General features: G+C 37.5%; 1 protein-coding gene across 1 annotated transcript; it reads left to right on the forward strand.

The window, feature by feature from the left end:
- The first annotated feature begins 32 nt into the window (after positions 1–32).
- Positions 33–17,818, forward strand: UPB1 (beta-ureidopropionase 1). The gene is made up of 10 exons (XM_009643091.2): positions 33–133; positions 828–999; positions 2,739–2,826; positions 3,517–3,611; positions 4,914–5,075; positions 9,084–9,253; positions 12,686–12,767; positions 13,607–13,649; positions 14,805–14,959; positions 17,735–17,818. The coding sequence occupies exons 1-10, from the start codon at positions 33–35 to the stop codon at positions 17,816–17,818; spliced, it is 1,152 nt and encodes a 383-aa protein (XP_009641386.1).
- Positions 17,819–21,215: the final 3,397 nt, after the last annotated feature.

The following is a 21,215-nucleotide window of genomic DNA, read 5'->3' on the forward strand; positions in this document are numbered from 1 at the left end:
GCGGGTCCCCCCGCCTCGCCTCGCGCCGCGCCATGGCGGGAAGCCTGAAGTCGCTGGAGTCGTGCTTGGAGCAGCACATCCCCCCCGAGGACCTCCCCGAGGTGAAGCGGATCCTCTACGGGGGCGAGGCAAGGTGCGCTGGGTCGTGTCCCGTCTCCCTTCCCCCGCTCGGTCTCCGCGCTGGACGCCCAGCCCGGGAGTGAGGGAGAAGGAGTCAGTTTGAGGATGGATGCGCAGGACACAGGGCTGGGCTGAAAGGAAAAAGAAGGGTGGGTCCTGTGGTGCTTGTGGTACTGCGGTGAGGTTAGGCTGTGGTGAGATAACTGGGGTAGCTTGGAGGTAATCCAGGTTTGGAAGGCAGGGCGGTAGAGGGGTCGCATGGGTAGCCGACTGGAATGAAAGATGTGAGGGAGTGTAGTTTTGAAGGGGGCTGGGGAGGTCGTGGCTTTGGGGTGAGGGAGCTGGAAAAGTGGGAAACTAACACAAGGAAAAATATGGTGGAGGGGAAGTGTTTATAATTTGGGGATGGCAGATGAACATTTATACGTACGTGCTCCTTGATTTCTGTAGCAGGGTAATAGCGTCTGGAAATCACAGTTATAGAGGAGGACACTGGGAGTTTGCTGCCATGGAGAGAGCAGTGAGATTTGTGCATGGCCTGGCTACCCCCTGACTGTCCGCTTGTCTGACAGTTGTGTTTGGGGACATGGGAGCTTGCGTGTCTCCACAGGGGTAGACAGTATTTGTGATCCTTTTGACCCATTGCATTCAGAGCAGAAAAGGGGAATATCTCATCTTGAAATGTCTTTGTTTCTTGTTCAATCCAGAAAACTTAATCTGCCAGCTGCTGCTCTATCAGCAGCTCAGGAAAGAGACTTTGAGCTACAGGGCTATGGATTTGAAGCTGCTCCAGAGCAATTGCGAAGGCCACGTATTGTTCGAGTAGGACTAGTACAAAATAAAATTCCTCTTCCCACAGACGCAGCTGTGGCACTCCAGGTACGCAAACTGGGATCTGAGCCATTTGTGTGTAGCTCCTCTTCTACTGGTTTGAGAAATAACACGCTTCGGTTGTTGATGGTTAGAAACTTCATCATGAAATGTCTGCTGATTGTCTGGCAATATAGGACCCATCGCTATCTTAACACAGCATGCTGTAAGAAATTTGAATGACACATTCAGTTTTATTGTTTCTCAGAAACATTTCTTGTGTTGTTTACCTAGTGAATTGCCCAACCTGTTTGCAGTTTTTCCAAAACTAAATATTTAGTCACTGATTTTGTACATGAAAATCCTTTGCCTCTAAAATGAAACAGAAAATCATTTACCCGAAATCAAAAGAGATGGCAACCCATGGAAACCACAGGTGCAGGTCTTGGTTTAATTGAGAAATGTTCCATTATAGGAAAATCCATTAGAGTAAACACAGATTAATAAAGCTGTGTTCGTTATTCTTTGTACAGCAGTAAACCAAATCTTATTACAGGGTGACCGCCATCTCCTAACATCGCGGATACAAAAGCACTGAGGTAACATATATAGATATAGCCTCCTAAAAGTAGCTTTAAAAAAGTGAAAGAAAATACCACATTTATAAAATCTCCTGGAGTAGTAGTTTTTTACAGTGACGTTTCTGAGGTAATTTGTTTTGGAAAGATTACCTGTCACAGACACAAGTAATTAATTCAGTATATCAATGAAGTTTATGGATTCCTGGTAGCATCTGTTAAAGACATATATAGATATAGTCTCCTAAAAGTAGCTTTAAAAAAGTGAAAGAAAATACCACATTTATAAAATCTCCTGGAGTAGTAGTTTTTTACAGTGACGTTTCTGAGGTAATTTGTTTTGGAAAGATTACCTGTCACAGACACAAGTAATTAATTCAGTATATCAATGAAGTTTATGGATTCCTGGTAGCATCTGTTAAAAAGATTAACAGTTATATTAATGATTTTACCTTATAAATAACTAGTTAACTATTTCTGTAAATCAGTGTGTCCTGGTTTGTTGAGTTCGTAGGTCACTGTTGACTTGGCTTGCATCCTTTTTTATTGACACCTGAAAGTATCAATGCAATGTGCTACACCTATGCTTATCTTTAAGTAGAATACTCAAGAAAAAAGTACTTTGAAACAATGGGGTTTTACTAATTAATAAATGCTTTGATGTTTTTTCTTAGTAATAATCTACTTAGCTCTTTGGACAGAGCTATTTAGAAAATAGTTCGGAGTTAATAACTTCTAGAGAGTGTCCAAGATCCATGTGTGTGAGCAGGATTCAGAGATAACCAAGGAAATGGACTGTCCTAACCTCATATTTTAAGAATCTGAGTACTTGACTTTGAATTCACGTTTACTTAACATTGTTCTGTAGGTTGTTTACAATGAGCAGCAAAATTATAATTTTTGCTGATTCTGTTAAGATATTTAGCTATTTGCAAGTCAGTCAGCAATGAGTTGCCATATATTTAAATGTTGTAACCATGGAATTAGAATTTCATTGGATTGCTTTCTCTGTTTTCAGCATCTAAATGCATTTAAAAATCCGTATCTAACTCTTTCTATTATCAGTGCTCAGGAATGATAACTTCCTGAGTTATTCCCCCTGAAAGCAATAGGGTTAAGTATAGAACAAGATAAATTTAATGTGAACAAAGCTTGTAAAACCAGGCTATTAATATACGAGTGAGTTAGAACATACAGCTTTTTTCATAGCATGACACTTCTCGCAATCAGGTGGCTGCACTGCACAGACGAATTGAGGATATTGTGGAAGTAGCTGCAATGTGTGGGGTCAACATAGTTTGTTTCCAGGAGGCTTGGAGTGAGTATCTTCTGTGATTCCTTTTAGCGTGTCAGAGGTCAAGTTCCTTCTATTTTTAACAAGTATCCTGTAGTAGAAGCATGCCTTGTAAGTAAACAGCAGAGATATTCCAAGATATAACAGTTGACTTTGCTGATTTGCTTTCTAAAGGAGAAAACAAAGAGTCTTAGCAGAACTGTATGGAAGATGTATGCAAAGTCTGTTATATTGAAGACTTGTATGCTGCAACAGTGATATTTCTAGGTGTGCTCCTTCTTCGTGCCATCCTTTGTGATCCTTTCCTCTTTTTCTTTCTTCTGAAACGTTGGGGTTTTTTCTAGACAGATATCTAATTTTAATTAAATTTAATTAATTAAAATGGAGTCTTTGAAGCTTAATAGAGGTGAAAAACAAAATGAAGGCCTGAGTTGTGAAAGCAAGTTATTCACAGAAAGTGTACACTAGTGACTGAGGTGTGTTTTGTATTTTTACCTCCGGTAAGACTTCACTAAGTACATTCTTTCTTTTCTACTTTGCTGTTTGTGGGCCTGAAACTCCTTGCCCTTGCTAAAAATATTTTTAAATAGCTTTTGCGTTTAAACAAGGGAAACAGTTGAATCATTCTTAAATGTTTAATTTTTTTATCTGTATTCATGAAAACAGCATGTATTTCTTGAGTGACATGAACGTTCTTGCACTGATGCTTTTCAGCCATGCCCTTTGCTTTTTGTACAAGAGAGAAGCTTCCTTGGACTGAATTTGCTGAGTCAGCAGAGGATGGGCCAACAACAAAATTCTGTCAAGAGGTAAAAAAGCAACCAAGCAAAAAACCCCACATCCAGCCTCCAACCCCAGCGCATAACTGCCATTGATTAGTGTGGGTTTCTTCTTTACATACTGATCTTGTACCACTGAGAAAACTGAAATAATCAAAAATAAATTTTCACCTTGCTTGACAAATATTATGATAGTGAAGTAGAAATGGACAGCAACAACAACTGTGCTCAATTTTTTTTAAACTACTTTGCATTTATTGACTGCCTTGTACTGTGGAAGGCCCAGTTAATTATTCCTGAATGTTAGAAGGGAGGAATGATTCTTCATACAAATATTTTTAATTTCCATTTAAAAGGTGTTTCCTGCCTAGAACAGTTGAGCATGAAACAATGTTTGATTGAAGGTGTGAGGAGAAGAATAGCTAGCCTTTTCTGAGCAGGGAACACTTTCAGACAAATCTTTTGCATCTCCCTGTGAAATGACCCAAAATGTAGGGGGCTTTTTATTGACCCAAAGAAATTTGTTATTGTCTGGCTCTTATTTTTCTAGAGGCTGTTGCTTGCAAGAATGGCAGAGTTTATTTTTGTTTTCTGACAACTTTTTTTTTTTTAATAAGGAATTTAAATTATTTTCTTTTACAAGTGATTGAAACAACAAAAGACTGTTTTGATGTCAAATTTGCGTGGGTATGCACTGACCTATTAAGCTTTTGCAGGCAGCATAATATCTTTAGTCTGATCTAGGGCAAGTGTGGGTTGCTTCTCGCTATGGAATTACTGACATTATGGAAGTTTGGAGAAACAAAAGTGATTTGAAGGAAAAGACAATGTGCTAGTAAACTGGCAGTCAGAATTTGCTATATTTCTCACCTGTGTTATTTAACATTTATAGTTAACATGTAACGCTATTTTACATTTCTTTTTTTCTTTTAAATAACTGTTTTCAGCTAGCCATGGTGTCTTTCATTCTGGTATACCACTTGTGGTATACTGGAACGAAAGAATGGGATGCGATATATCTCCTCTTATACCTATGAATGCTTAGAGGTCGGCTTTGTAGTTTGACCATTGCTGTTAGGATGCCTCTTTTCCTGTTGGTACCTTTAATTTCTAGTTGAAGGATTCGGGTGGAAAGCTCTCTGTGTTGTATCCATCTTTGATGAAGAAACTGTAGTGATGTGGGTATCCCAGTGTGGGTTAAGCATTAGCCCTTGATAACAGTCAGAGTGATGTACCAGATGAGAACTTTTGTTAATCCTTCTTTATGAACCAAAAAATGAAAATAATTACTGCAGGCTTGTGTATGATAAAAGAATTGTGTTTGTTTTATAGCTGGCAAAGAAATACAATATGGTCGTGGTATCTCCAATCCTGGAGCGAGATGAAATACACGGGGGAACTCTGTGGAATGCTGCAGTGGTCATTTCTAATTCTGGAGCTGTCCTTGGCAAAAGTAGGAAAAATCACATTCCAAGGATTGGAGATTTCAATGAGGTAAGACGTGGTATTGTGATTATCAAGCTAGTCTTACTTTGCAGCTCTTTGTGTAAGCATGTGTTACAGAGTCATACTGGCAGGAAATGTATTTCTAGAAAATGTGGCTCATTAAGTGTCAAATCAGTTTTTCTCAGGTGAAATTATAGTAAGTTAATTTATCAAGAATAGAGTCATGACTCTTAAAGGACAAATAACATTGAGTCTTTGTCGTGCACTCTTCCTTGGCCTGATGGAAACTACAAAAGTATTGAGAATCTTTAAAACAAAACCTGAAAGTCACAGCTTTGTTATGTTAGTTGTGTGTGATTGGCTCAGATAGTTTTTGCATGTGTGCATGTTGAACTTATTTTAATTTGGAATGCAATTGTTTCATGGTTCAGGTGTGAGCATTGTTTATGGTCTTGATTCCGTTTCTCTGTGAGGTTTTTGGAAATGACAGTTCCTCTGCTTGTGTTTCTTTGAGCAGAATCCTTTAATTAATTACGCTTCTGACTGAATAGCTGGTTTACAGCATCTTCTGTTTACTAATCACGTTACTTCCACTGAAGCCCCCAGCAATTTTTAGGCCGTCCTCCAGAATCAGCTTCAGAAACTGAACTGGTAGTAAAGGCAATGTCGGAAGAAAACTGGTAGATCTGAAATGTGTTTACCCATCCATAGAATTATCACAAGCAGAGAGATCAGGATTAAAAATTAACCAAAGTCTAAAAATACATTGTCTTACCTAACTAAATCTCTCCTTGTCAGGTAAAGTGAGTAATTAACAGAGGCATTTCTTCCAAGCACTGGGGGCTATATACCTGCTGTTGCTTTTGTTCCCTGTCTGAATACTCCAGTTGCTAAACTGAGGGTTCAGAATCCAAACTGCTTTTTTATTATTTTTAAAAGGGTTTTTTGCATCTTGAAACTTTGTGTTCAAAGACCTCTGGCAGTTTTGACCTGGGCTCCCAGGGCTGATCAGACTGGTTTATGTTTCTTCAGAGGCAGCTGTTAATAGGTTTCTACACAATGGTTTTCTGGCACAGGCCTGTCAGTCACCAGTGTTGACTTCTATCTTTAACAACAGTTTTGAAATTTAATATTATCTTATTGGATCTGTCTTTTAGCTAGCAAAACAGTAACTAACAAACCCATATAGAGTACAAGCACTAATAAAAATGAATTTTTTGGTTACTTTCCATATTCTTGATTTGTTCCTCGTGTAATCAAACAAAAAGTAAATTCCTGTTGCTTGTGCTACGATATGATGTCTTTCAGTTTTCCAGACAGTGTTTTGTGGCGCATCAAGATTCCAAGAAAATTCTTGTTTCCAGCTATGAAACTGTAATGAAAGGCACCTAAAAAAAGAAAATATTATTACTTTTCCATGTGAAGTATAAATAGAATTTCGTAAAGATTTTTGCGTAACTCTTAAAAGGAGTGAGTTCTTATAATCCTAAATGCCAGAATTACCACAAAACAATCTATTTATATCTTGCAGGTATACTATAATGATTTGACGTTTCTTGTGTCTACCTCATTATGGAAGCAAGTAGTGTTTACTCAAAACAGCACTGTCTTTTTAGCTAGTTTTGTTAGCAAAGCTGAGCACTTCTGATGGAGGAACTTTATAAACCATCAAGACTACGGGGAAGGATTATGCTCTGTTACTTTAATGTTGTTTTCTTTATCAACAAAGTTAACCCCCAAGAAAGGGTTTAATTTGAAATTATTTTTTGTGGATGGTGTCTGTAGAGCAGATAGGGAAAGGAGCCGTGTTAAAATTGTCCTTGTTGAATCGGTGAGAACTAAGTGGAAAGGGGAAAGAGATTGGTCTGTAACCTATTCAGCCCATGTGTGGGAGGGCATATAAATAAACAAAAATCAGTCCTTCTTGAGACATCGCAGCTTGTTGCTGTGGAGATGATTGTGACCTCTGGTTAGGAATAAAGAAATAAGAACTGATGAATTCCCTGAAGCAACATTTTGTTTTTCTTTTCCTATTGTAATAAAAGAAAACTAAGAATAGAAGAAAAAATGGAAATCTATTCAATCAGGAGAATTGTTTTGAAAAAGGATGGTGTGAGTGCCCACCACGTGGTGTGTTCTCTACAGACATGAAAGGAGATAAAATCAGTGCCCAAGGGACTGTGCAAATTCATGAGACCTGACAATAAATAAGAAATATGAGATATCACATTTACTGGATGTACTGAACCTCTAGTCCTTCTTGCTTTCAGAAGACGATCCCCCAGGATGCCATTCTCCTACACTGAGATGAGGCCCTGGTTTGTTGTAGCTGTGCTTGCTTTAGGCCTGATGTGGTTGTGGTTCTGCTTCCTTCAAGACCAATGGCAGTGGTTGTTATAATGGACAGGTAGTTTCAATAAAAAGTGAATTATTTTACAACACGCCTTTCTTACATGATAAGAGGCACACCCCATAGGGTCAGGCTGGTGGATTATGTATCTTGCTTTTCTGTCTCTCAGATTGTCACAAAAAGGTACTGTTAGGAACAAGTCTGGCTGCTCTGCAACTTCTGTACTCCCTTGGTATTCATGGTCTTTGTATTAAGGATGTTGGGTGGCATGTGGCTGTCTGTTTTGTTTCTTATCTGTGTATTTTTTATCAATGAATTTGTCTAATCCCTTCTGACCCTGGTGATAATACCTGCTTTCACAAAGAAGCAAATTTCAGAACTGTGCTTCCTGCTCTATGAAAAAAGTTCCTTTGCTTGAAAACAGGTACAGGAGCGTAATTTCAGTTAGTACCTACTACTGCTGCAGCTTTGGGATTTCTGTATTCATCTTATCCACTGCCTTTGTGATTTTGTAAATCTCATTCATAATACTGCCCTCGGCCTTCTGTCTGCAGATTGAAAAGCCTTTTTAGTTGCTCCTCACAAGGGAGCTGCCCCATCCCCTTCATTGTTTCAGTTGCCTTTGCTTGTTCCATCTCTAGTATATCCTTATTGAGATGCAGACACTAGAATTGCCCAGACTACTCAAGCCACAGGCGCAGAGAATTCTTACAAAATGGCAAAATGATGTTTTCTGTTACATTCAATACCCTTCCTGTTGATATCAGACATTTTCTTGGGTTTTTGACTACCACTGAGCACTAAGAAGGCAACTGTCAGTGACTCCACACCTACCTTTTTATTGTATCTGGGAAGAACCATTTCTGTACATTTCATTTAGAATAGCTCTGTGAATGTTTGTCTCTCTTGATAGCTATTAACAATGTCCTATCCTTCTCTTCACTAGTGTCTTTTACAGGAACCAGTACATTTCTAATTGTTTAGAAATGTTTGCTATGATAAGTATGATAAACTATGATAAGTTCACAGCATATGGTAAATGGGATTTTTTAAGCCTACAGGTGGCTCCAGTTTCTTTAAGGAGTGTTCTCTGGATTTATCCTGTGATTTTCCTGGTGGTAGTTTCAAGCCTTCTGTTTGTTTAGAGCAAAAGGCATATAGGAAATGTAAATAACCAATCTTAGCTATACACTGGTATTTCCTTATAGCATTCATAAACTTACTGCATGTCATTACATAACAGGTGAATGTAAAGGAATTCAGTGTTCTTTAAACAGTGTTCATCATCTCTCTAATCAGAATGAAAGGATCGTGATGACTTAGAAAAATTTTCTTATGTGGTGAAAGTACTAAGAGAGGTCCCTAAAGTTTGGCAATTTGTGGGTCACTCTTAAGCTTCTGTAGAAATTTCTAGCATTAATAGAAGTGTTTATGTCAAAGTCAGACAATGCTTACGTGTAGTATGAATGAAGAGAAACAGAAAGGAGCTTGAATTTGATCTTGGCAGCCTGAGTGCGCCACGTTTTGCTATATACCCATGACAGTGCAGCTATGTACTAAATGGACAGCATCCTTGCTGATGGTCTAATGACTTGAAGCTGGCAATCAGAAATTGGGAAGTGTCAAACCAATGTGGGAGGTATTTCTTTTTGCTTTTTTAAGAAGTCTGCATACGTAGTTTTCTTGCTTGTTTTGTTTGTTTGTAGTCTACTTATTATATGGAAGGAAATACAGGACACCCGGTGTTTCAGACACAATTTGGAACAATTGCTGTGAATATCTGCTATGGGCGCCATCACCCTCTGAACTGGCTCATGTTTAGTATGAATGGAGCAGAGATCATCTTTAACCCTTCAGCCACTATTGGAACTCTGAGGTAAATATACAAACTGATTCACGCTGTTGCATGCTTTCTGAGTTAACTGAACCTCTGAGCCCCTTGCTGGGGCCTCAGGGACACCTTGCTGAGGTCTTGGCACCTGAGGTATCACTTCCTTGTTTTGCCTTCATGAAGGACTCTGCATTCTTCTCCATCTGGAGTGTTGGGCTACCAATCTGCTTATAGTCACTAATTCTCTTCCAGAACGTTAGTTGTACATCTGCAGGTCTTTTGTCTCTGAGATAGTTAACCAGCATCCAGCTGGTGTTCTGAAAACTAATGCAAGTTTATTTAGATTATCTGTGTAGTATTTTTGCTTTATGATAGGCAGTAGTAATTTACATTCAGGCTTAGCGTGCCAGCTTGCATCGTCTACCTAGGAGCCAATAAGTATCATACCAAATTGCAGTTTTCAGAGCCAAGCTGAGAAACCCTTTTCTCAGAAACTTTTTTTTCTTTAACTGTTGGCAATTTTGTGATTATCAGGCCTCTTGAACCAGACTGAACCAGTGTAAACTGTTTCCCTTGAGATTAATCTTCTGCAGTTTGACATTAATTGCACCCTACTGACTTGACTTCCTAAAAGAAAAAAGCAAGCCAGCTCAGTGAGCTAAGAAAATACACTTCTTAGCTAGTGCATAATGCTTTATTTGTAGATATATATTCTTTGCCTTTACATTATCAGCATCAGTCACACTTCAATATAATAACCTTTGAATGTGCCATGCTTACAAAGCATTGCCTGACACAGGCTGTGTATTGTTTGGCATACTGTAATGTGATACAAAATAACTGCATTTCTTTTGGAAGAGTGTGTGGGGGGCTTTCTTTAGGTAGAAAACCAGTAGAAATGGTTTCAGTGGTTCTTCATACCACTCTTGACAAAATCACCCTGCCTTCCTTTCATTCTCATTGTATTCTGTTCTTTGCCATCTACTCAATACTTTCAAATTCCAAATTAGACTATTTGTAAATTGAGGTGCAGGATTCCAGAATGTGTCTGTACATCAGCTTAACACATGATAGAACAACTGTGCTTTTTCTTTTCAGTTTTTATTTTTTTTTCCTGATAACAGTAGGCTCTGATAAGGAATTTATATCGTATAATGTTTACATACATATGACTGAGGAAGTGATGATAGTTTATGCTTAATTATAAATACTAATATTTTTAACAGCACAAATGGTTAGCTTTGTATGGGGTGGGGGGAATTGTGGCTTTGCAGAGTTCTTTGGAACAAAAACATTTCCTTTGTGAGTTAAAAAAACATACTTTGGGCTATCTGAACTGTCTTTGAGTTTCCAGCTCCAAAGGTAAGTTTTAGGAAGGTAACAGGAGCATATTTCATTGTTTCTGTTGATATTGTAATAGAAGTATAATATCCAATAGCAAACAAAAAAAAAGGAAGACATACTGATCTCTTATAATACTAAAAATTCTGTCTCATTTCTCTCTCCCTTCAGCTGGGCTTGAGTGCGTGGACTAGTTGCAGAATACTTTAATTTTTATTTCTTTAAACCTAGAGGAAGTGGTTTTTCCAGTTTCGTAAACCTTAATGTATTAAACGTTCAGGTAATATAAACTTGCTCACTGGGTATACAAGATGATAGACGAATTAGAAATGTAAGACGAATATGGTTTTTAGCATTTTTCATTTCTTCAGGATTCACCCAGTCCCCTTAATGTACCTGTGTAAAATAAATCTGGAGTTTCTGTAGCTCTGTAACAAGGTCCAAGAATATTAATCCAATTTTCATTGCTGACCAGCTAGAAAATTCTGAGGACATTGATCATTCATATTAGGGTAGAAATAGGGAAAAGCAGATTAGAGGCATAAAAATTTGATATCCACCACCAGTTCAGATGCAGAGAACAATGTATTTCCAAACCTGGAGAGTAGAACAGTAGATTAGATGCAGTATTCTGTTATTCAAACTGCCTTTAATAGTTTTTGGTATAAAAGATAATTTAGGTTGGATAATGTTGGAAAATGTCCCTTTGAAAAGTGTTGAATGAATACACAATGCTTTTGGGGCATTTATGTCACTACTAGAATAATATTTGTGATGTTTGTCCACTTATAGCCCATTAACAGGAGAGCAAACAGAAATTACCCTGTTGCCATATAGCACTTCATTTGTACTCTGGGTGCTTCAGGCTCTCCTAATTATTTGCTTTCACTTGATTGTTTTTAAGCATATGATTTTTATTGCAGGAAAAGGACTCTTGAGGCCCATGTAAAAACTGTCTCTGAGGTTGCTTCTTGGCTATAGCCTTTTTTTCCCTGTCTCTCTTCTTCTGTGAAATTGTAATTTGCTGGAGCTTTTCAATAAAATCCCTTTTTCTTAGAAGAGCTGGCTGCCAGACTGAAAGCAATCAAGAAGAGAGGCAATAAACCAAGTCTTTTCAATCAGTCCAATGACCATCTCTTAAGATTCTTGAGTCTGACTGGGAGATTAATGAGTTAGATGCTTGCAATCTTGTCTTGGTACTCGGAATCTGGCAGGTACATGCTGTCACAGGAGTGTACAAATTGTATCACCTTTGTTTTGGAGCTCTGAGTACTTCCAGGCCTCCTATTAACTGGCCTGATCCCTGTGTATCAAACTATTAAATAAAAAGAAGACTATTTCAGTTTTGAACATCAGTTGGAATTGAGATTTTCTTTGGAAAAGAGGTAGAGGCTTGTAAAAGAGAACGATTTTTTTTTTTATTCCTCATTTCTCAGTTCTTGGTTTTGTGTAGATTTAGTGACTGGTTTAATAGATAATCACTGGGAAGTTATCGGGATGCTTTTGTTAATTGTGCTTTCTTTTTCATCAACCCACCATGGGAAAATCACTTACTGGAAAGTGCTATGAAAACTGTGGTTGAAATAACAGAAGTAGTAATTTTTGGTGGAAGTGGATTTTTCTTTTCCTTTCATTTTTTTTATTATTCCCATAATTAATTTTTTTTCCATTCACTGCTGCAAAAGCTTCTCCTGGGCCATTTGGGGATAAAAAGGAGGCAACTGGCCTGAATCTCTTACAGCTTTGCTGCAGAATGATGTTTGGTATACTGAAAATTAATGGAATGTGAAAGCACATGTAAGTCCATTGCGTAATTTGGAGAGTAAAACATTTTACACTTTAATTGCTTTGAAAATCTTGAAATGTGTTAATTTTTTTCTTTTTTTTTTTTTTTCCATGACAAAGCTGTGTTTACCATGTTAGCAGATAGAACTATTTATACCTATATTTGAGCAGAAATTAATTGTAGTGCTTGGCTGTATCTGTGGGGAGATGTTGATTGTAAGAGCAAGATCAGTCTTAGCAGCTAACTTTGGCTTCTTTGACAGAAAATGTACAGTGCAAGACAGTCATAATCTAAATTTAGCTCTGAAAAGACAAGTAGTGAATACCTGCTTGCTCTTCTGTGTATTGCAGCGAGTCACTGTGGCCAATTGAAGCAAGAAATGCTGCAATAGCTAATCACTGCTTTACATGTCCCATCAACAGGGTAGGAACGGTATGTATCTTCACTTTGTTTAATTTCATTTCATAATTTAGGTATTGTAGCATGAGTTAATTCAAGGTGGTGAACTGAATAGCACTAGAACGAGAACGCATAGATTACTGTACACTGTATTAGTGTTTATAATATGATTTGAAGATGGACAGTGATAAAGAGATTGAGAGCTGCCTTGTTGCTGGCAGCCTACATTTTGTTGCAGCTGCTTCCTGTTCTTGAATTGCTCTCTTTGTAATAGGCACCCGCCCTTTTGCTAATTCTCTTAGTTTCTGTGGTGAAATCAGTATTCTTTTAGCCAAAATGACTGAAAATGAAGTATATCCTCAAGTCAGTGGTACACAACTGGTTGCTGTTGTACAGATACTACCTCTTTCTGGACACTGAAGTTCTATAATAAAAATTAATATTGCACACAATAGGTCATTCTTGCTTTCTGATTAGTCCAAATACCCTACATGTGTGTTCTTTTATTAGGTTCCCTGCAAAAATCCAGACTTGTTTTTGCTGTTATGTGAATATGTTTGCCTTCTTTTGTGATCCACAAAGATGTGCTTGGTTAAATGTCTCTTTTGCCTCTTCTTTAGACTTGTGAAGCTGATTGAGACATGTTCCCCAAAGTGTATGGACAGGCAGTGATACAAAAAGATCTTGTTTTCTAGTCTATCCATCATAGAAACTGGGCCCCTCTGATGACTCCCTTTAGACATCACTGGTAGTATGCCAGAAAAAATCTTAATAGATTATATAAACTTCCATACTAAATATGGTAGACTAGCAAGGATTTCTTGAATGAAATGGAATTATACTGCCACCTACGGATTCCTCTTATTTCACAGGAATACTACAAAAATGCCTTTACTTCTGGAGATGGTGGAAAAGGTATGTGGAAATGGAAATCTCATTCAGTGGTTGCTAATAATTGTTAACTAGAAAGTCTGAAGAGATGATAGCTCTCCTGCAAGTACCTACCCCATGACAGCTGTGGTAGCTAGTGACTTCCTTACTTAAGACTGCTGTTGTGTAAGCTGGAGGGAAGCAGCGCTTCCTGTCAAGGTTGGTGGTACCACAGTATGTGGTCACCAGAAGTTTATACCTAAGGTTTCTATATACTTCAGAGGACTAAGCATTTTGGAGTCAATGCAGTATTGTAGGACTGGAAGACAAATCCCACAAATTAGCCTGTGTTGTCAGTGCATGCATGACATTTTATGTGTAGTTCTAAGATTACTAACAGTAATAGCCCTAGCCTGAGTCCCACCCAAGCTGTTTTGCCCTGTTTCACAGATTTGCTGAAAGAAGAGAATGTTCAAAGAAGAGCATTCTCAAAGAACATGAGATTTGCTTGTATGTACTTCACTTGTGTGTTGGAACACAGTAATTTGTCTTGTGACAATCATGACAGCTTCTGGCTTAATCTGGATAGGGCACAAGCCTTTGTTTTTTAGCTAGTTTTGGAGCTAAGTGTTTGTAGCAGCTGCATCAAAAAGGTCAGTGGTATCCATTGCTTAGTAGTACAACAGATGTGACTGATGTTTGGCACAAGTAAGAGTTGTGCAATATGAAGTAAGTTGGGTTTTTTTGGTTTTTTTTTTTTTCCGTGCCTCAAATCCCAGTGTTTTTACTTCTGACTATATTGAAAATTGAATGGGTGCATCTCCGTGAGCTGTTTTGGAAATGTATGATTTGACAATTAGAATTCATTTAAATTCTAAATAAAAAACACTGAAAGCAAAGCCTTTAGTTCAGAGACTTAGTAACGGGAAAGCATAATAATGCATTATTTAAAAGGCAATGCTGTGAGCTTTTTCCTGTTAATTTGATACATGTGAAAGCTGTACCATGCATGAAAGTAACTGCTGGTCAAAACTGCAGTTACCTTAGGATTGTGCTGTGACTCTTCAGGATGGTATCTTGCTTAAAGCACAGTGAGTGAGCAACCACAAGAAACTGAGCCAGATTTTATGGGATACTGCATGTTAAGTTGTATACTTATTTCCAGATGGCGTTACATGCTTTTTAAAAATTTCTTTTAAGCACACCATGACTTGGGCCATTTTTATGGCTCAAGTTACGTAGCTGCACCAGATGGCAGCAGGACCCCAGGACTCTCTCGCACTCAGGATGGACTTCTGGTGGTAGAGATGGATCTAAATCTTTGCAGGCAAGTCAGTGACAAATGGAATTTTAAGGTAAGCCTGCTTATAAAGAAACAAACTTACATATGATATTAGAACAAACAAGCTTTCATACAATCTTACAATAGTTAAAAGGCAGCCTTTTTTTTTTTCCCCCAACAGTCCAAAGCTTAAATTGTTAAACTAATGTAACAGGATGTTCTGGAGGCCAAAGGCATAAATGGATTCAGGAAAGGAATAGCCAAAGTCAGGGAAACTAGGCCAGTAGCTTTAAATGAAAACCTTAGCCTTTGGTCCTTAAGTGCGGATTGCCAGGAGCTCCGAGGACTGCTAGGGGAGGTGTGAGTGGTTTTCTTATACAAGGTACCTAGGCATTTGCCACTGAGCTTGTGGTGGGCCTTTGATCTGACCTAATATGGTAGTTCTTTATGAATTTCAGTGAAAATCCAAAACCACAAGAATCTTAAAGCTTCTGAGAACTTTCTGTGTGCAAACTTCTTGCAGCGTTAACTCCCTGAATTTGTAGACATGTTGAAGCCTCATTAACTGTGTACGTTCAACTCTGAAGCATCCTAACACACTTTTGAATTAATCTAAATCAGATTAAGACGAATGCAAGCCTCTCTGCATGGCTTTAGCAAACTTACTTATTACTATTTTTTTTTTGCATTCTGAGATAAAGCTCATTTGTATTATCTGTCCTGAGGGTGTAATTTGATTTAATTTGTCCAGCAGCAGTGCTGGTTTAAACAATTGCCACCTCAGCACTGCGGTTTGCTATAACCCTTCAGTTGTACTGGTACAAGCTACGTGGGGTGCTATATCGTATACTGGTTTAGTGGAGGGACCAGATTTTAAATTTTTTTTTTTAAACAAACAAGCAACACTCTCGTTTCTTCTTTTAATCTGATAAAGTTTACAGCAGGCCCCACAAATACTCTGTTGGAACAACAAAGAAGGCAAGCAAAAGGAAAAAAAGAGATTGCAACTTCTTAAATAGGCTTTGTTGACAAAGAAAACATCTTGCTTACTTCTGTGGAGTCTGGTCTTTTGTTTGAGTCCTCAGTAATGCTAGGTACTAGAATTTTTTCCTGTCCACTCTTAAAATCAGCATGATTTGAATCCTAATGAAGTAGACCAGAACTCCTGGCTAGTGACCATTGCATGTAGGTTCTTGAGTGATAGTCTAGTATTTAATAGAAGTAATAATTTCCAAGGAGTGTTGATTTTTGCACATAATATTACTGCAAGCAGACATTTATTTTATAGAGCTGGTTTATTTGGAATCACCTTGTGCAATACATAATGTGTTTTGATGTAAAAAATTTCTATGCTGAATAAACTTTTTAATTAAAACATAGAGATTTCTTAGCTAGAGCTGAATTTCTTTGGTAATACTGCCAATCCATATATAGGGACTAAAGACAAAAAGTAATTTCAAGTTGTCTTCTGGACAGAATTGCTTTTTTTATATTATAGATGTGTGTGGTAGGTATATGACTGTTGACATAGTGGAATTAAATTGTGCTGAGAGATTCCCAGTTTTTTTTAAGTCAGGCAGGCATTAAGTTTTGCTTTGACACTAAAATCTGAGGCCCTTACTGCAGAGTAGAGATTTAGTGTGTCAGGAAGCGCATGGAGTATTGCCTATAAAACCTTAGTAGGAGTATCTGAACAAAAGCAATTGTATTGACTAGGAAAAACAAACAGTAAAAGCAAAACACTGACCTTTAGCTGTTTTGTATAGAATTGCTTATTTTTTCTTGTCTGCAAATCTTGTGCTTTCAGCACCTTAGTTTTATGTTGATGCTGTGGATTGCTATTGTTGGTCTTTTGGCACCTAAGGCACAGCTGTGGCTTTTGTTTATATGACGAGGGATATCTGTTTCCTCTTCCTCTCATTTGTGGCTGAGGCAGAGGTAGTTCTTGATATGAGGGGAATGAGGAAGTATGAAGTCATCGTTTATCCACTGCAGAAAACCCTTGATAGCAAGTAGGAACCTATTTAACCGGCTCTGGTATCTGCAATTTGCATTCAATGATGCCTGAAAGGGATGTTAAGTAGAAAGTCTTTGCTAAACTTACAGCAGCAAAATAGTTAAACAAATTGTCCTAATTACACTCTGGCAAGAAAGAAGTAGTTCATTCTTCTCAGAACCAGTGTTGTAGACTGTGCACTTCAGAAGAGGATAGTGCACTACATCAAGTGCTGTATTTCAGCCTCCTAGCTTATTGTATCACCCAAAACAATGATAATGTTTAGTATTATTAATGGATAGAGTAAGAGCAACCCAAATACAGTCAGTGGCACATATGCAAACTTATTGCTGGCAGCAGGGTTCATCAGTTGTCAAGGTCATAATACGAAGACAGAATTAGAGAGACACTCTTTTGCCTTCCTTGACGTAACTTACTTAAAAGAGAATATTGTTGTTGCGTAAGACAGTAAGTCTACCTTTCACATTCAACTTTCAGCTATCCAGGATAACCAAAATAGCCTTAAGTAATTAGTCAGCAGACATGACTTCAGTGAAGGAGAGCTGCAAAGCAGGAAGGTGTTAGTTTTGAAGTTTTAAGATTGGAAATGCATTTCTACTCTTTTTGAGGATGGAAGTATGGTTTTAGGCAATACAACGCGAGTTCTTTTATAAAAGCATATTAGTTTGTGCTAAGGCACTCAGTCTTGCATTTTGAGTGAATTATGATTTTACTGTTTGGGGCAATTAAGTAATATGTCGTCATTAAAAAAAATGGTGGCTATAAATATCTTCTACTGAAGTACTTTCATAACTCGCTAAAAGAACTGAAGCTTTGATTTTTCTTTTCCAGATGACTGGTAGATATGAAATGTATGCAGACAAGCTCACTGAAGCAGTCCAGCCTTATTTTGTACCCAATATAATCAAAGAGTAAGAGAGAGCATCTCATTACAATTGAATGTTACGTAACAAATTAGAAGGTACTGTTGGATGATTGCTTTACTGTGGATCACAAGTTGTTATTTTAATGTTGTACTTTTAATCTCCTGTAACCATTAAGTAATAGGATTCAAACTGTGCTAAGTAAAATAATTGAAAAATGGCTGCTTGTTTGTTTTTTTTTTTTTTGTCATTCACACTAATGAGTCCAAACTTTTGTTCCTTGCTAGAAATATATATAGTAGGAGCATAGTGATATAAAATGATGATGAAATTTATTCAGTACTGTGTACTGTGGTATAGTTTGATGGAAACAATGAGTTCAGAGGACATAAGGTTTGTATTGTGTGTCTATCTACTACTACTTTCCAGTTTCTACCCTCTACCCAAATACGTAATTTAGGGAGAAAGGAGGCATAAATTGTTTTTGTCTGGTTTTTTTTTTTTTCAAATTGTGAACTATTTGATGCAGTTCTGCTAGAGTTAAGTAATGTCCCAGACATGTCCTAGTTGTTTGAAGATCTGTGGGTACTGTAAAGCAAGACCACTGTGGTTCTTTCTACTTCCCTTTATCCTACGTATTACAACCACAGTTGCACCAATGTCTTCAGGCTGCTTCAGGGTGCAAAAGTAGTGCTGCAGACAGATGATTTTACTATCTTCAGAAGCTCAGTGCTGTGTTGTGAGGCAAAACTGGAAACACTGGCTAAAGCATAGGCAAGGCTGGCACAATTGCATACTTTTCATTGTGAACAGAAAGCACTGGGGTGCTATTAGGGATCAGGATGGGTAATGAAAACTACTTCCCTGGAGCTGCACTCCAGTAGGATACTCAGTGGTTGTGGAGTACACAGAACAGCTGTTTATATGGATAATATCAATACATTTGCTATTCTCAGCTACTAGTGTATATTGAAACTTCTTTTTGTATGTTTTGGGTAATGCAGTAGGTGTTCAGGAAGTGCAGAATGAACGATTTATGGCCTAGCAATTGTGAATTTATAGCTGAAATAAATATTTGAACTCATTTGAGTCAAATTTGAACTCAACTGTCATTCATATTTGACTATTTTTTCCAAATTATAATTTCAGCTGTGCCATTTCCAGTTAAGTATGTAACACGTCCTCTAAAGATTCTTCCAACATTTTTTCATAATAAGCTAGTTAATAAATGCACTTGCTACATTATGTTACAGGGTTATCTGTGACTTTAAACCTTTATTGAGAATGGCTTAATTACAAATAAAAATAGATTTATGTATAAAATCCCTGCATGTAAAATACCCCTTCCTTTTCTATTGACATCATGAAGGAAACAAAGTGACAAAACATTTTCATAATTAGTATTTTGACAGACAATCTTGTAATGGGAAACAGTTTCAGAAAACAGAGATGTTCTGAATGCTGGCGCAGTGAGCTGCTTTTTAATCTGAATTTGTGTCACATAAATACTCAGTCTTTTCACTTGGCTTTTGCATCTTCCTTGTGTCTTCATCTCTCATAGCTATCTTCCATTTGGCGGCTATAAGAGATCCTGTTGCAATGGTGGAGTTCTCCTTTTGTCTGTATTGGCTTAAACAGCTTTATTTCTTTATCTTTGTGGGTTTTTTAAGTATTTAAACCCTGGGTACCAAACACTTAACAGTCAATATTACCACACCTATCTCTGCACTTCAAAACACTTAGCATGCCCTTAAATTCATGTTTTATGTGTAAGCTCAAGATTTGCATTTGGATAACTGAACCAGTAAGAGGCTAAATGTCAGTTACAAGCCTTTTGTAAGAACTGTTTTTATTTAGCTAACCAAGCCTGCTCTAAAATAAATCCTGTGGCAGTTTAATGGTATTGAATGAACTACCTACCTGAAAATGCATGGGTTAAGGAAGTACTCTACCAACCTGTAGTTTACATACCTGTTAATTAGTAACATAGCTAATACAATCTCTCTAAATCAAACACCATGAGTGGAAATAAAAATTCCCAGATCAGTAGCCTTCTGGTAACTTGCTTTGGAGGAGTCAGAAGGAAACCTTTAATAGGTTTTGTACCACCTTCTGAGATTCTGCTGGTGGCACTAATGTACTGGTTCTACTGCTCAGAAATTGCATCCTGATTTTTACTCATTTTGCAAGTATAAGTGCCAGAACATATTCCAGCTTCACCAATGAAAAGCAAAATTGATACACTGAAATTTTCTTGTCACATACCTTTTGTTCGGAACTTTTTAAAGGCTACTGCATTTTAAGTGGCTGTTACTATGTTTAGCCTTTGTACAAAGAAGCACTCTTGATTCTACTAAGCATACTTACTGAACACTTACGAGACTCTTTTCAGTAAACCAACAACTGATAAAAGAAAATGTTTTCTCTTAGAAAAATTTTTTACCATGCTGAAAGTAGATTCCTATTTATTATTTCCACCACTAAATAATAATGTCCTTTTACTGTTATTCCACGCAGTTCTATAATTTGAAGTTCTTTTACTAAACCATGCCAAAGGTGTGGGATCTCGGTCTTAAATACAAAATAAAATTTTGCTAGCTTTAAATCAGTGTTAACGATGACTTTTCTACCCCTTTCAGCAAAGGCAGGACTGGAGATCAAGACTTGTAGGAAATTGTGATGAAATAGGTGGCTGTTTCTTACACTTTACAGTGCTCCTCAGCAAAGTAATTAAACCCAGGTGTAATACATGAAAGGATTATGAATGAGCTGCTAACAATTTCACTTCATAATGTCTGAATACAGGAACTCCAACTTAATCCAAATACAGCTGTAGTATAAGAGACAGAAAATCTGAGTTTCTGCCTTTTTACCTGTAGTAGAGAGATGGTTGTATTCCCTCTTTTCTTAACTGATTTCAGCCCCTCTTAGAAGGCCACTAAACTAATACCAACAGCAAATTTTTGCTCAAATTATGATTCAGCATTTTAGTTACAATCCAGTATATGCTGTCAGATAGCTACAATTTACACACAAAATGTATACCATTAGTGTGGATGATCATTTTCTATATTGGCTTAGTAAGTATAAAGTTTGTATTTAGAATGGATTCTGCAGAAACTGGCACAGATGGGTGGCAGAATGTTCAGAGGTTTTTGCAAAGAGCAGTGAACACTTCTAGGTACAAATACAGTATCTTCACTTAAACTTTTGGGGCAATACAGAGCTCTGAGTGTCATCCTAGAAGATTCAGTAGTTTGTAGTACAAGGGAACAACACCAATAACTACGATTCAAAATTTGATGCAGTGGCATAAATGCTAATTCTGTGTAAGGTGGATTTGGTACATGAGAAGTTTCCTTGAGTAAATGTGTTTCATTCCTACAATGCAGACAATACTGATGAGCCAGCAAGGCCTTTTTTTGTTATTTAAAAGTGGTCTAAGTTAA

The sequence above is a fragment of the Egretta garzetta genome, unplaced genomic scaffold (assembly GCF_000687185.1).
Source record: "Egretta garzetta isolate BGI_Z169 unplaced genomic scaffold, ASM68718v1 scaffold447, whole genome shotgun sequence".
NCBI classification, from domain to species: domain Eukaryota; kingdom Metazoa; phylum Chordata; class Aves; order Pelecaniformes; family Ardeidae; genus Egretta; species Egretta garzetta.

What these genes read in the sequence shown, in the direction of transcription:
- UPB1 (XM_009643091.2), top strand. Translation starts at nt 33, where the DNA reads ATGGCGGGAAGCCTGAAGTCGCTGGAGTCGTGCTTGGAGCAGCACATC. An exon ending in CAACAAAATTCTGTCAAGAG is followed by an intron (nt 3,612 to 4,913) that starts GTAAAAAAGCAA and finishes TTTGTTTTATAG; the next exon opens with CTGGCAAAGAAATACAATAT. An exon ending in TTCTGGAGATGGTGGAAAAG is followed by an intron (nt 13,650 to 14,804) that starts GTATGTGGAAAT and finishes ATTTCTTTTAAG; the next exon opens with CACACCATGACTTGGGCCAT.